This window comes from Tyto alba, unplaced genomic scaffold (assembly GCF_018691265.1).
Source record: "Tyto alba isolate M040663 unplaced genomic scaffold, T.alba_DEE_v4.0 Super-Scaffold_39, whole genome shotgun sequence".
NCBI lineage: Eukaryota > Metazoa > Chordata > Aves > Strigiformes > Tytonidae > Tyto > Tyto alba.
Window position 1 is genome coordinate 7,657,385 of NW_024881314.1, and position 12,657 is coordinate 7,670,041.

The 12,657-nt window shown below is 44.8% G+C and overlaps 1 protein-coding gene across 2 annotated transcripts; it reads left to right on the forward strand.

Annotated features, from left to right (window-relative positions):
• The first annotated feature begins 37 nt into the window (after positions 1-37).
• NUP85 (nucleoporin 85) lies at positions 38-12,356 on the forward strand. Of its 2 annotated transcripts, XM_042802396.1 has the most exons (19): positions 39-165; positions 240-333; positions 406-568; positions 851-921; positions 1,449-1,492; positions 2,242-2,311; positions 3,216-3,337; positions 3,708-3,842; positions 4,424-4,546; positions 4,921-5,052; positions 5,449-5,555; positions 5,857-5,940; positions 6,565-6,630; positions 7,117-7,268; positions 7,375-7,492; positions 8,850-8,950; positions 10,697-10,848; positions 11,487-11,573; positions 12,167-12,356. In XM_042802396.1, the coding sequence occupies exons 1-19, from the start codon at positions 133-135 to the stop codon at positions 12,266-12,268; spliced, it is 1,956 nt and encodes a 651-aa protein (XP_042658330.1). In that variant the 5' UTR covers positions 39-132; the 3' UTR covers positions 12,269-12,356. The 2 variants fall into 2 exon arrangements, with proteins under 2 accessions (XP_042658329.1, XP_042658330.1); XM_042802395.1 differs by having other exon boundaries at positions 38-165; positions 240-568.
• The last annotated feature ends 301 nt before the right edge of the window (positions 12,357-12,657 follow it).

Consider the following 12,657-nt stretch of genomic DNA (forward strand, 5'->3'; position numbering starts at 1 on the left):
CCGGCAGCGCGGCGGGGAAGCGGCGGCGGGGCTCCGCGGCTGGGCGGGCGGCGGCGCAGGCAGCGGCGAGGGCAGCCGCGGCGGGGCCTGCGGGCGGGAGGCGGGAGGCGGGAGGGGAGCGCGGCCGCCGCCATGGAGGAGCCGGACGCGGAGCCGCCGCTGATGGTGAGGGGCCGGGCCGGGCCGGGCGGGCGCGGGGCGGGCGCGGGCGCCTCTGACGGGCCGCCGTCCCCTCACAGGTGGTGCCGGGCGCGGACCCGTCCGCCAGGCAGCTGTGCTTCGCCTGGGGCCCCGCCGAGGTGCTGGTGTGCGAGACCCTCTTCGGCCGCAGAGGTGAGACCCCCGCCCCCGGGGCCGGGCCGCGCCGGGCGCCGCCGCCCGGGGAGCTGACCGGGTGTGTTACAGGCACCGGGGAGGGAGGGCCGAGCCCCTCCCGCGTTTTCGTGGTCCGCAAGGATCAGGACATCTACATCCAGACCTTGCGGAAACTCTTCAACGAGTCGCACGGGATCTTCATCGGCCTCCAGCGCAGCGAGGAGGAGCTGGCGGGGAAGTCGAGGAAAGCGCAGTGAGTGGGGTGGGGGGCGCGGAACACCCGCCGGCGCTGCGGCTTCTCCGGCCGGGCAAGCGCTCGTCCGTGCCCGCCGTGGGGCAAATGCCACTGACCAGGCTGCTTAGTGCAGAAAAAAATGCCTGGTTTGCAGTGGTTTTTACAAAACAAAGCCCTGGTCCCTCCAACAACCGGGAGTGCCTTCTGCTGCAGAGAAACCTGCAAGGCTTTAGTGGACAATAGGCACGAGACTAAAACTCAAACAGGTTTCTCTAACCAAAGCCTTTTTGTGTTTGGCAGATTGGTTCAAGTGAGTAAAAACTACCGTTCGGTGATAAGAGCCTGTATGGAGGACATGCACCAGGCAGCTAGTAAGTTTGTTTGTTCTCTTACTGCAATAAAAGGAAATGCTATTTGTGCATATAAAAGTATCATTTTAGTTATAAGTCATTGCAACTGCCATAAAATAGCATGCATAATTTCAGTAATAATTAAGATTCCCATCTGGGAGATTTCCAACTTGGTTTGTGAATCTGGTCAGAGATTTCTTTTTTCCCCTCTATTGTGTTTTAACTGATTTTCTGGGAACTTGCAGTCTTTTCATATCTCAGGTTGCGGTTTTGTGTGAACCTGAGTCCAAATTAACAGCTTGCTGCCCCCAAAGAATGGGAGATTTTACTCTTCCCTTCTATCCCTGCTCTGTAGTCATACCTAGATTTGCACAGGATTTATAAAAAAAAGTTATGAAGTTTTATATAAAAGTTAGCTTTGCCATGTGTGTACTTATTTAGGTCTCTGCTTGATGAGAGATCAGGTATTGTTGTCTTTATTTATGAGCCCAGAAAGGGCTGTGAAAGGTAAATATGTTGCTCTTTGATTTTCCTTATTCTTCCCTTAGTTTCAACCCGGGACCCTGCCCTGCACAGCCAGTATAGCACTCAGGTAATCCGCAGTCGTGTCATGTAGTCACAACTGAACGTGAATCATGGGCTAGTAAATTCATCAAGGCTGACACTGTGGCTGTAAGGCATTTTAGATTTAACTCTGGCTTAGTATATTGGATGCGTTTCGTGACCAAGAATAAATGGAAATAAATAGCTAGCTCCTGTATTTCTCAAACAATGAAAAGAAGCCCAACATCTGGATTCACTGCCATTTATTAAACATATATTCAGTGTTATAGGTGCGATGTTTTCTTGTCATCCTAAAGCCAGCTGCATCTGAGCCTCGTAGCAAGCTCTGGGTGCTCACTGTGAACTGTCAGACACTAGAAGAACGTTATGGGAAGAGCAGGTTGCTCGCAGTAGTTTTGTCCTATTAGATGCACTGATGCTGTGTCATTGGCCTTTCCTTCTTCGTTTACCATTTGTGTTGTTAAATCTTAGGAGTGCTAAAAGACTGAAAAGAGCACCTTCTGTACTATTTAGTATTGCCCAGTGATGACAAATTATCGTGTTGTTTTAGTATACAAACAGCTTCAATATTTTCTAAGCTGAATGTGTGTAGAGAAGTTGCAGCCTGTTTCTGTCTTAATTTGTATCTCTGAAATGTCAGTGCGACATTTCTCTTGTCTGTAAGAACCAAGCTCAGCTGATTGCTATGGACAGCAGATGCCTTTGTGTGATTAAAAAAAAAAAACGCTCTTAACTGGAATACTTACTAAATCTGAAGCATGGCCCTGCTTTTTTCAGGTTTCTATTCTCTCTGCAATGGAGCTGATCTGGAACCTGTGTGAGATTCTGTTTGTTGAAGCAGCTGCAGGTGAGCAGTGAACTATTCTGATGTTAAGACTGAAGGACTTTTTATTTACATACTTGTTTAATATGTGTATCGTGTCTATTGTATCATATTTGAATATGTTTTAGAGATATGACAAGTGTCAACAAGCCTTTTAATACTACTTCTGCCTCAGTAAATTGCCTTCTTCATATTTAATTATGTCAAGCTATTAGATTTGCCTTCTACTTTTCCCCCTTGTGTAGATCACTACAATTTAAATTGTCTTTTTAACAGAAAGGTAGTGGCGAAGAGGGATATCAAAAGTTGCCAATTTATTTGACTTTTAAACATAAGCACATCTTTAAGCATTAAATATGTTGATGCCAACTAACATTTACACATTCTTTGATGCAACTCCTTTATCTTTAGGATGCCATTTTTAAAGTCAGTTTTGCACCAGCATTTTATATTAGTAAATACTTTTATAAGAAAATTGGATTATGCAAATAAATATGCTACTTGCACAGTCCCAGAATTTAGAAGAGAGATTCACAAGTTGTAGATTACTTAATCTACAGATTTATTCCTGATATTCAGTTAATAATAACGAGTTGATGCTAAATTAAACAGAAACATTCTCTGTGTCTTTTGGCACTGCAAGATTTATGATCTGAATCACTTGCCTTTTATTTCCTCATGTAATTTGTTAGGGTTTTCTGCCAGACTCTACTGCTGTTCTGTCTAAAATTTGCCACACAGAAATCTGTCAGCAGCCTGGTGCTCCCACAGCCTGGCTACCTAACGAACTCCATTCCTTTGTAATTTGAGTGTGGCAAATAGAAAGCCAATCAGTAAACCTCATCTAATGATTGTCAAACCATGAAGGTTAGAAGCGTGTAAAATAGCAGTTTGGGAACTAACAGAATGAAATCTTCTCTGCATAAAGCTGGTCCCCTTCTGCTTCGGCTCCTTGACTGGGTTCGACTTCATGTCTGTGATGTGGACAACATGGTCCGTGAAGTTCTGAGCAGTGAAAATCCATCGAAACACGAGCTCTTCTGGAACGTGGCGAGTATAGTCCCTTAGAAGATTCTTAAACAAAGAGAATTCATGCCTATGTGTTTTGCCTTCCTCCTCCCTACTCGACACTAGACTACATCTCAGAAACTGATACCTAGCACACTGCTGTCTGCCTGTATAAGTTGTAAGAAGAAGCTATTCTGAAGATCATCCTGCCCCTCATTCCCATCCTGATCCTTTTGCTTTCATGCTCTGTAGAGGTCAAGACTTACACTGTGTACTTGAATTAGCAGGGCCTACAGTTTAAGCATTTTAACTCCACTTAACTTGCCTAAATCACAAGTTAAAATTCCCCTCTGGTACTGCTCCTGGGTATTTTGCAGCCTCACAGTGAGGTGCTCACAGGTGGTTTTTGCAGGTGGATGTCTTTGTGCTGCAAGGCCGAATGGATGAAGCACGGCACTTGCTCTCCAAGGAAGCCAGTGCCAATCCCACATCGGTGAACATGTACAAGATCTTGGATGACTTGATGAAGAAGATGCCTGTGCCCAGTGTATGTACAAAGTGGATTTTTTTCCTGCAGTTACGTTGGGAAAAGAATAAGAAGGATGACAGTCCAGTCTATTTCATCTCTGCTGTGGCTCCTAACATCACAATTTGTTGACCATTAAAACTCACTCTTAATCTTTCACAGCAATAATATTTCTGTTCTTGGATTGCCCAGAAGACCCAACCATACAGGCAAAAACCTGTTAGGTGACAAACCAACACAGAAGGATAATTTTTGTAGCAGGATACATTATCCAGCTGTCTGAAACAGTTCCTGTTGAGAACTAGTCTCTTGTACAGGGTATTTTTTGAAGACTTTGCCAGCAGTGTCCCCTCTGTTGCAGTGTTCTCCTTGTGGAGGAAAAACTGCAGCTGCATCACAGTAATCTTTCATGGAACCCTCCTAAGGTCCTTTGCCTTATTGAGATGGCTAAAGACAGACACTTCAAATGCAGCTATAGAGCAAGGAAAAAATTGATGGCAGCCCTGTGTCTAGCTTTTTAGACCAAATGACTGTGAGTTCAGGCAGAGGGCCTGTTACGATTTGACTCAGTGTTTATTTTATATATCTTATCCTCTGTGCAGCTTGGCAACACTCAGACACTCACCGAGATGGAGTTAAAATGGCAGCACTGGCATGAAGAATGTCAGCGGTATCTGCAGGATGGAACTTTTGCTTCCAATTCCCACATGGAATCCATCTGCAAGGTGTGTTTTTGCTGGGAAGGAAGGAAAGTGGACGGGTACTGGATCCATCCTTGTGTATTTCAGGAGCCCTGTGTAGCCATAAGTAACTTTAATCTGGATGATCTGTTCATTACTTCAGATTTCAGCCAGTCTTCTGTACTGTGTTCTTTGTTTTGCAACAGCCTTTCAAAGCCTGGGCGGATTGTTTTCTCTTCATGTCCAAGCCATAAGGCTGATGATAAAACTGGGCTCTGAGAAGGATCTCTGTCTTTTGTTATTTAATTTTGATTAAATCCTCAGCTTTGCAAAATGGGAGCGATGCCTCTGAAGAGTTACGATGCAGCTATATACATTGCTGAATTTGTAGAATTACTTCTATGTTTTTTTCCCACTAGATCCTGCTGGGAGATGAGGATGCCATACTGGAGAAGAAGGAACTCATGACAACTTGGTACCACTTTCTGGTTACCCGACTCCTGTATTCCCATCCAACTGTGAAGCCAGTGGAACTGCGGTTTTATGCACAGGCATGAAATAGAATTATTTTTATATTCACCGTTGCATGCACACAAGGGTTACTGCATTTAAAGAAAAAGTTTGGGAGGGTTGACATCTTACAGCAACTATGTAACTGAGACATTTCTTAGAATTTGTAGGTGCACTGGGAGACTGATACAGTGGACAAATAACTGTTGAAGACCAACTCTCCTCAGTGTCTTGTGGTACCAGTCTTGTTCCTGCAAATTGTTTTCCCAGTTCCCTTATGCTAAAAGAAGGCAAAATCTTTTTGGTTAAATGTGTTCAGTCTCTGACATACTCTTTCCCATAAAATAATCTAAAGGAGGTTTCTACAACCAAACAAATGTCTTCCTTTTACCATCTCACAACTTCTGCATTTATCACGTCTTGTAATCTTATTCCAGTCCAGTATGGACCTGTTCCTGGGTGGAGAAAGCAGCCCTGAGCCTCTAGACACGATTTTAATGGCAGCCTTTGAGTTTGAGATGCATCAAGTGATCAAGGAATGCAGGTCGAGTTTCCAGGTTTTTGATTTACTCTTCTCCAGTGTTGCCTCTGTGTGCATGCACTCCAGTAGTATTTGGGGTAGAGGATATGGGTACAGCCCACCTGATCATCCTTTCAAATAATTTAGCGAAAATATGTGAAACAGGCAGGAACTAAAAGTATTCCATTAGGTCTGGGACATTCCAACCAGACATTAGACTGTAATATAGCTTCTGTATCGGTGAGAAGTGGCTGTGGGAAGCCTGACACATTCCTTGGGAGTGGGAGGCTTATTTTTTTCTTTCTTTTGCTTACTTCAAATACAGCATTGCCCTGAGCAACTGGTGGTTTGTGGCGCATCTGACTGACCTATTGGATCACTGTAAACTCCTCCAGTCTCACAATCTCTAGTAAGTATTCATTTACATTGATAATTCAGACACCCCAAAGCAAGGATGACTGAACCAGTATGTAGATTTTGGTTGAAAAGGAGCATTTTGGGCATTTACACAAGATGGAGAATAAAGGTGCTGCATGTGCCTCAAGTTACAGGCAGCCCGGATGCTCTGAGAAGCAGAAGCAGTTACTGGCCTGATGAATTTGATGTGCTGTCCAGCAGTGCCCCAGTACAGCATCAGGATTTTTTTTTTTTAAGTATAATTTTATCTGAAATACAGTCAAGGGCCCAGATATTTGTGACAATTGGAAATGGTGAGAGACTAATTTAAAAAGAATTTCTGTACTTATGTTCTGAATAAATTTGAGCAATTGAATTTTGCTATCTGAATTCCCTTGAAGTTTTAGAATCTTAAAGCATTTTCTCGGTTATATTCACTAAGTGCTGTAAATATTTGGCAGGTCTCCCCAAGGAGAAAGCTGACCTACATGCTTAGGCCTGAGGTACAAAGCTTATTAAGATAGCCCATGAGAAAACACGTTGCATAAATTAAAAGCACTTCTGAAATAAAGTCAGCAGATCTTTCCAATGAGGTGCAAATAATAATGCCTGGTTCTTTTCTCCTTCCCCTTCCCAGCTTTGGTTCAAATATGCGTGAATTCCTTCTGCTAGAGTATGCCTCAGGACTCTTCTCCCATCACAGGTAGCAACTTTTTTTTTTTTTAACTCAGAGGATAGACTAACGTCAAAGCAGCCAAAACAAATAACTACATGTTAATGAAGTAAAAAGGCAAAACTTAGAGAAGCCACCGTTAGGATTTCGGCAAAGGTGTCCGTAAGGGATCGTACAACACTAGCACGTTTCCTTTCCTGACTGAGAGACAAAAGCTGTCTATTGGAACCCGTCAAACATATTGACCAGGGTAGAACTACTCCTGCCACGGTGGCTTTTTTGGTACAGAGCAACTTGCACCAAAGCACTCGTGAGATGCAGGTAACCTAAAGTTGTATAATAGGCAGCTGGTATTTGGTAGAAAGTAAAAGCCGTTTTAGTTCTTAAAACTAAGTTAAATCAGAGCCAACTGTTATTAATGCAGACTCAGATTCTCCTTGTGGCTTTACAGTTGCACCTATTTAAAATTTATATGACCGGAATGCTTGATGATTTTTTTTTTTTTTCCCCTCTCAGCCTGTGGCAGCTGGGGGTAGATTACTTTGACCACTGTCCAGAATACGGCAGGGTATATTTGGAGCTTCATATTGAGCGGGTACCCCTTAACACAGAACAGAAGGCCCTCAAAGTGCTGAGGATCTGTGAGCAGAGACAGATGCATGAGCAAGGTGATTGATTTTTAAATCTCATTGTTTTACAAGCGAAACTACATTGTGATACAAGCGAAACTACTGAAACTAACTCTTTCCCTCTTCTCCTATGTTTTCTCTGAAGTTCGTAGCATCTGTAAAATCATGGCCATGAAGGCTCTGCGGAATAATCGCTTGGGGTCTGCCCTGTCGTGGAGCATCAGAGCGAAGGACGCGGCTTTCGCTACGCTGATATCCGACCGGTGAGTCTGAATCGGCAGCTTCAGAGGAGGGCTGCCGTGGGGTGGTAGGAAGGGGAGGAGGCAGCCGTGCTGCCAGGGACCAGAAGAGGTTCTGCTGCCGGCACCTGGGGATTGTCTTTCCCTCAGACCAGGTACCTGCTTCTGCACCAGAAGGTCTCATCCCCGGGTACTCTCATCTGCAGCACCCTAGCTGTTACTTTTCTACACCGTTTTACTTCATGAAATCTCGAGGTGAAACAGATTGGCTTTATCTAACGGTTCAACCCTCCTAGATCTTGCTTTGATAAACATTTATTTCAGCAGTATCTCGTAGGCACTGCCCTTTCACTTGCCCCTTGTTCAAGGGGCTGTAGAGCGAACCAGGGAACTGATCTGAGTGAAATCAGATTATCCCCTTCTGTGCTTTATTCAGGTTATTTTTAACCAGTCTAGTTCACCATGCAGTCTCCAAATAAATCAGTGAGAGCCACTTAAGCCACTATTTCTGCAAAAAATCTCAAGCACGTAACGTGTAACAAAGAGTAAAGTTATATCACATCCCTGGTTTTGCATAAGCTTGTCACAGTATCTGACCTTGCAGGGGAGGGAAAGTTGTTATAAAATTGAAGAGGATGCTAACACTTAGCTTGGGCCTAGACAAAAGATAAGGCAACTCTCTTTATGCTTTTTAATCTCTAGCAATCTGTGTCATGTATTTTTTTGCCAATTGGAAATGGGTAGGTACCAATCTCTTTGCACAGTTAAGAGTATAATATTGAAATTACACTCTGGGTAGATGGCCAGGCAGTACTCCGCCTTCAGCAGTTAAAAAAAGTGAGTAGTAAGAGGTTGCTGAGGTTTTTTTCATTTGTTCTTTGAGGGAGTGGGAATCATTATATTTCTTTCAACAGAAGGTGAAAGAAAACCATCACAGGAAGCAGCGTGGATAAAAGCAGCATAATGAAGGCTGTGACCAAACAGATGAAAAGCTTTTAGAATTGTTTTTTTGTTCCTACTGCTTATCAACTTTTTCACACAGCAGAAAAATAGAGCTTTTGTTATGATCTGGGAGTGTTATTTATGCATCCACCAGCCTCAGCTTCCTGTGCTCCTTCCTCCACTTACTCCTTTTAAAGAATAGATCTCGACAACCACAACATCTAGAAGAACAAATCAGGTGTCTGTTAAACACACATTACACCAGTTCATTGGCCACTCCCAGGAAATGTTCTGATGTCTCTGAATCCCTCACAGGAGGTGGATTAAGATGGAACACAGTTGTATAGTAAAGTTTTCTGGGAAGGGATTAGGAGATGCAAAATGAATGTGGATGATGTTCTCCCCTCTAAGCTTTTATTGTGTTTTACTTTCTCCCTAGGTTCCTTAAAGACTATTGTGAAAGGGGGTGCTTCTCTGACTTGGACCTCATTGATAATTTGGGACCGTCCATGCTGCTTAGTGACCGGCTAACGTTTCTTGGTGAGAAGTGTCTACAGTTTTTATTCTGGTCTGTTATGTAGAACATAGTTGACTCCACAGAATTATTTGGATTTGTCTCTTCCTCCATTTGGCCATTGGTGATGAGGGGAAAGCAGATGACTGAAGGTGATTTGGGATGTAGCCTGCTTGCTACTGGGAGACTGCATTTCCAATTGCACTTGCAGTGGGCATCTGTTCTGCATTGCTTTCAGCAGGATAGTCTTCAACTCTGACATTTGTATGCTTCTGCTTTCTTTGTCTTTTCCCAGACTGTATCACTACCTACAGGGACTTTGAAATATTAACAAATGCAGTCTGGAAGACTTAGGGGGCTTCCGTAGAAGAGTAAACCACTGGTTGCAGTTACTTTGGCAATGTGATAATTTTACTACCTTCATGAAGTTCTCCAGAATCTCAACAGCTTTTGTTGGTTCAGTGTGCCAATTTCAAGCTCACTCAAACAAAAGCTCTCTCCTACCCCTTTGCTATGGCAGTTGTGCCAGGTAACAGCTGAGGGCCTCCAGCTTGTTTCCTTTACATACCACAGCTTCCCTCTGGCTGGCACAAGCATGGGCTGTGGTAACCTGTCCATCTGGCTGCAGCTGCTCTTCAGCCTTTTTGATTAATGGACCAAGACAGGAAATTCAGCTAAAACGCACCTTTCTCTGGAGCTGTGGCCATTAGCAAGCCCAACTATGGGAGCCAAAATCTAATAGGAATTTGGAATAGCTGTTGGCAATTGGACTGACTCCCCTCTGGCTGACACCAGCATTACAGTGAGGGTGATCCTGAATTTGATCTGTTCCCACTTGGTCCAGGCTTGTAAAACTGGAATTGTATTTCCTTCACTTAAACCTTAACCTAGATTAAGCCTAGAAGCTAACTGTGATTTACCAAACTGGTAATCCCTCATATCTCCCTATGCCCAGGGTCACCCAGTGACCCTGGCATTAGCCCCAAAGGGTTGTACTTTAATTGTGTAACTGTGTTTATAAACTGTGTTAGTGGAGAAATTACCTCCCTTTCTGCTTTTTATATTTCTGCTTGTTTTTCCTTTGGAGGTTTTAGAAACATCAGGTGTGCCTTTGCTGGACAACTTTCACATGTCTCTGGCTTGAGCTCAAGCATTTGTCAAACTTGAATCTGAATGGGAATCATAATTTCCAGTATTTTGACAGTTTAGTGGATACAAAGCTGCAGAATAAAACTCTCATCCTCAGCCAGTTCTCACGTGCTGGATGTTGATCCAACTAATTCTTAGCAAAAGCAGAACTTTCCACATGAACAAAGATCTCAGTTTCCATTTAAGCAGTCAGGAAGACAGTGAGGCCTTTCAGACCTCCTGATATTCTATGTATCAAAAAGAACATTCACCCCCCGCCCGCCCCGTCCCGTTCCTGGTTTTTGCAGACTCCACCAGGCTCGCTAAGCCCCTCGTGCTCACCCTGCAAACACTCAGCACCAGACACTATTGCTTAGCAAGCACGCTAGATGCAACAGTAAACCCTACCAAGAGCAGTAACAGGTTTTTGGCTGCCTCTTCAGCCAGCCTCTATTTTAACGTTTCTTCATGCCCAAGATTCCCCTTCCCCCAGACTCAGCTGCTTTGGAGACTCATTTCAGGTGGGGCTGGTTCTGCCACAGGCTTCACGGGAGCAAAGGGACCTCCCAACATCCAGTAGCCCAGGCCTGAGCCAGTCTGACGCACACTGACACCTTTCACCCTTCACCAACACCCGTGTGTAGGCAAGTACCGAGAATTCCACCGGCTGTACGGGGAGAAGCGGTTCCCTGAAGCTGCCAAGTTGCTCCTGATGTTGATGACGGCTCACATTGCTCCTTGCTCCTTCTGGATGACCCTGCTGACAGACGCCCTTCCCCTGCTGGAGCAGAAAGAGGTGAGCACGCTGGTCACACATGACAAAGAGCCCCCCACACCCTTTCTTTTCTTCCCGACACGACACGGTATCTCAAAGCGGAGACCCCCTTCCTGCCCCCAGGCTCGCGCTTGCACTTCCAGTGCCAAAGAACTGCTTGTGGCAGTTCCAGACCTGCGCAGGTATCCGAGTGTCCCGTCAGCGGGAGCACACGGGGTATCCAGGGTGGGATAATCGACTCTTGCCTTGGTTCCCTGCTTTTAGAGAACAGAAATACATATATGTTGATGATTGAAATACACACTGCCTCCACTTCCTTCTGGTGCTTGGCTGGAAGATTTCTCTAGTGTGCTTCCTTCTAAGCCCAATTTTTCTTTAAGATCCATTAGGAAAATGACTGGTTGGCAATTACAGACCCATGGCTGGATAAACCCAGAGCACCTGCTCTCACCTCATGGCTGACCCCGCTTTGCACAGGAGGTGGCACTAGAGACCTCCCAAAGTCACCTCCAGCCCCCCTTATCCTCTGATCCTGTGATTTAAAGGGTCAGGATGGATCTGTGGGAGCGTGAAAGGTTTCTCCTCCTCTCAGCTGAATCACCAGACTTTGTGATGTCCTTGAACTTGATCATTTTCACTAAGTACCTTTATTTCCCCAGGTCATATTTTCAGCAGAGCAGACTTACGAATTGATGCGATGCCTGGAAGACCTGACAGCAGGGAAGTCAGCTAAGCAGCAGTTCCAGGTAGCTCCTGTTTTGAGGACAAGGGGATAATGAATGGGTGGGGTGGTGGGGAGGGCTGGGGAAAGCGAACTCCGCCTTTATGTGCCTGGGTGGGGGCAGAAAAGAGGGAGAGGCTGAGTTACCAAGGTTGGATATGGTGTTATTTTTAAAGGCCAACCAAATGAGGCCTCACTGACAGGTAGCTAAGTACATGCAAAACCAGTACAGGAGTACTTCTGCTCCTCACTGTTCTGCTGATTTGGACTGGACTGTGATGCTTTTCCAAGAGAAATAATTGAAAATTACATGGGCAATGAAAAGCTGAGATGCTGCCATCTAACAGCTCCAGCCAGGAAGCGTTCCAGGCACAGAACAGGGAGCCATGTGCTGCACATGCAAACCTCTGCAGCTGCCAGAGAAAGAAAAGGCTTTGGCAGTGCTGATCTAAAGAGTAGGAAATGTAGCTTTTGCTCTTCTCAGGAGGTCCCTGTAACAGGTAAATATACACCTAACTCTTCCTTTCAATGACCTGCATCCTTCCCAAAACGCAGAGAACCCATCATCATCTAACTAATGGTGTGTAGCCATCTAACCCAAACTCTGCTCGCTTTTAGGATGATGACGTTGAGATTACGAAAGTGGAAATGCTGAGACTTGCTCTTGCACGAAATCTTGCACGAGTCATCGTCAAAGAAGGCACATTGGAAGGATCCTGAAGACAGCAGTATGTGACCTTACTCTTCCTCTGTGGTTCACTGTACATAAACCTGACTGCTTTTCTAAGAATAAATGTCTTGTTTTGCATATTGCTTGGTTATTTGTTCTTGTCTTCCATAAACATAACTTTAAAACATGTAAGCGTAACTTGCAAGAAGTTGCTGCATGAAAATGTTAAGGTTCCTTGTTCCAGCTTGGCCTGGCAACCCTCTCCTGGCAAAGTGAACCTCATCACCAGGGGCAGCATGACCTTGGCTTTGGCAGTTGCTTTACTTCTAACACCCAGAACTGAAGTTAAGCCCACCTTGTAAACCATGGGGGGTTTTAGAAAACAGCAACTTCTCAGTTTTTGCTTAGTTTGGATGGTCTTGAGATGATGGGCTGAGTT

Coding starts and splice junctions, on each gene's coding strand:
- NUP85 (XM_042802395.1), top strand. CDS start 133: ATGGAGGAGCCGGACGCGGAGCCGCCGCTGATG. Junction 5,556..5,856: donor CAAGTGATCAAGGAATGCAG/GTCGAGTTTCCA, acceptor CTTCAAATACAG/CATTGCCCTGAGCAACTGGT. Junction 11,574..12,166: donor CAGCTAAGCAGCAGTTCCAG/GTAGCTCCTGTT, acceptor GCTCGCTTTTAG/GATGATGACGTTGAGATTAC.